Raw genomic sequence first — 2,493 nt, 5'->3', positions numbered from 1 at the left:
TGTTGTTTACAGGTGAATAAAGTGTTGTTGTTTACAGGTGAATAAAGTGTTGTTGTTTACAGGTGAATAAAGTGTTGTTGTTTACAGGTAAATAAAGTGTTTACCAGCTCTGAAAGTGTCAGCACAGATCAGGCAGGTCTTCCAACCTTTCCTCTGGTAATAATAGGCCAGCTGCAGGAAACAAAGCAGTCAGTGAGACAACAGACAGCAGGGGGCGCTCTGCATCAAATTACATCACAACTAGTCAACATAGGGGGCGTGGTCTATCTACGCGAGGGTGGAGTCTATCTACAGGTGTGTGCCGTCACCTTGGAGCAGGTTGTAGTTTTCCCGCTACCCTGCAGACCAACAAACATGATGACGTTGTTCTTTCCTTTGGTGGGGGTCCAGGCCTTCACACCGGGGTCCACCAGCTGGAAACACAGCAAACACACCCTGCAGTTAATTCCTGAACTGATTTTTACTACAGTTTAAGAACATTATGAGTTCTGGAAAACTTTTCCAGGACTGATGATCGGACCTTGACGAGCTCCTTGAAGACGGCGTGTTGGATCATCCTCCTCTTGTTCAGACCTGAAGCCATTTCCTCCAGATCTATGGCAGACCTGTAGGGACACCAGAGAGAGAGGTTCAATCTCAGCTGCTGGACTGGATCCGGTTTAGATCCTGGAGCAGGACTCTAGTGTTTGATACTCACTTGACGTTCTCTCTCAGCTGTTTGACCAGTTTGATGTTGACGTCGGCCTCCAGCAGAGCAGCACACACCTCCTTCAACATGGCGTTGAGCACCTGAAACTCTGACAGTCAGTCTGCTGCTCCAGGTGTCATCAACAACATATTCAGCCTTTATATTTATAAAGACACCCTGAACACTTCATGGCTCCGGACGATTAAATCAGAAAAGGTCAAATAATCGGAACATGTGATATTTTTGGTCACGTGACCCGAGTTACCTCCTCATTGATGATGGTGGCGTTGCTGAGTGACCTCAGCGCAGAGGTGATCTTCCTCCCCAGGTCGGCTAACACCATGATGACGGTCTGAACGGATCCTGGAAAAACAAACGCACTGAAGTCACATGGGCTGACAGGAAGCTCACTGATTGGACAGTTCTAGTGATGTCATCAGAGGTCAAACTTGAACTGACAGCTGAAGTTTGATTTGCAGATTAATGATCAATAATTAACCATTAAGGAGGTCATCAGCTGTGTCATATTATCTCATTAATCAGCAGATTACAATACATTAACATACACACAGGATCACTGATCAATAATATCTCAATGTTATTGAACGGAGACAGTCACATGGTGTCTCACTCTGCCTGTGTTGTATCGGTGAATTTAGGATTATTTCCACCGTCTGGTTGTTTTGGTCTGAGATGATGTAACTGTTGCGTCACATCTAACTGCCAATAAATGTCATATAAACCATATGGAATAAATATCTGATCAATAATTAATAAAAATACTGATGAAAGTGGTAACATTGTCTGTAAACGGGAAGTATTGGTGTGAGGTAACCAGAGTTACGGTCGCTGTTCACGAATGATGCAAACAGGCCAATTATTGCCTGACTGCTTTATTAAAACCACTAACTAACTATTTTAACTAACTAACTATTTTAACTAATAGTTTGTTAAACAGAACCACATTTACCAGCAGAGACTACAGGATCCGGATCAACCAGGACTGAACTCTAAAGGATGTTAAATCGAAGAACTTTAAGACATCGACTTACCGTGTGTTGGCACCAAAATCTGTGTGTTGATGGAAAACCCCGACTGAGCACACTCAGTAAGCCAGCAGGTCAGCTGACAGGTGAGCCACAACAGGAAGCCACTCACTTCCTGTACAGAGGAGATTCAGTGTTTGATACTTCGTCAATAAAGTGAAGAAGAGAGGACGTTCAGTCCTTTATTGATCCTGATCAATAAGTTCCTCTCCTGCTGATAATCAGTGTAGTTACACACAGAATACAGTGAACATCCCATAATCACAGGCTCTCTTTGAACCCCCCCACCTCACTGTAAACAGGAAGTCTACCGTTGCCATGGAGACAGCCAGTTACTGCTGATGTAACATTTCAACTGACAATAATTCTGACTGAAACCTGATGAAACTGCTCAGATTATTGATTATTGATTAATACACAGACCATATGGTGGAATATGATACAGATTGTTACTGTCTCCATTTCTTCAACCTTCAGTCACTAACGATCAATAATGATACCTTATCAATAATAATCATTTTATTATTATTTATATTCTCCCACGTGGCTGGATTATCAATCACCATAATGTGTCGTTGTATGCAGACGACACACAGATATACCTTCCTGTCTTAAAGAGATTAACAGTTGGATTTCTTTTGTAAGTTATATTGTTAAACAATATGAGTCATCCCCAGTGAGCCCTTGGTCCCCTCTCTCAACATAAAACCCACTGCAAGAAACCTAGGTGTACATTTTGACTCAGAGCTGACATTCATC

At 42.5% G+C, this 2,493-nt stretch overlaps 1 protein-coding gene across 1 annotated transcript in view; it reads right to left on the bottom strand.

Moving 5' to 3' along the window:
- The window catches only part of srp54 (signal recognition particle 54), a 10,582-nt gene that overhangs the window by 1,788 nt on the left and 6,301 nt on the right, over positions 1–2,493 (bottom strand). The window contains exons 2-7 of the mRNA XM_035673588.1: positions 1,741–1,849; positions 954–1,051; positions 698–789; positions 521–605; positions 309–413; positions 105–171 (exon numbers count right to left, since the gene is read on the bottom strand). Of these exons, the coding sequence (XP_035529481.1) occupies positions 105–171; positions 309–413; positions 521–605; positions 698–789; positions 954–1,051; positions 1,741–1,849 (556 nt within the window). The remainder of the gene's footprint in view (positions 1–104; positions 172–308; positions 414–520; positions 606–697; positions 790–953; positions 1,052–1,740; positions 1,850–2,493) is intronic.

This window comes from Morone saxatilis, unplaced genomic scaffold (assembly GCF_004916995.1).
Source record: "Morone saxatilis isolate NCDOM2014 unplaced genomic scaffold, NCSU_SB_2.0 Contig3, whole genome shotgun sequence".
NCBI classification, from domain to species: Eukaryota; Metazoa; Chordata; class Actinopteri; family Moronidae; genus Morone; species Morone saxatilis.
This window is presented reverse-complemented; position numbering and strand designations above follow the sequence as displayed.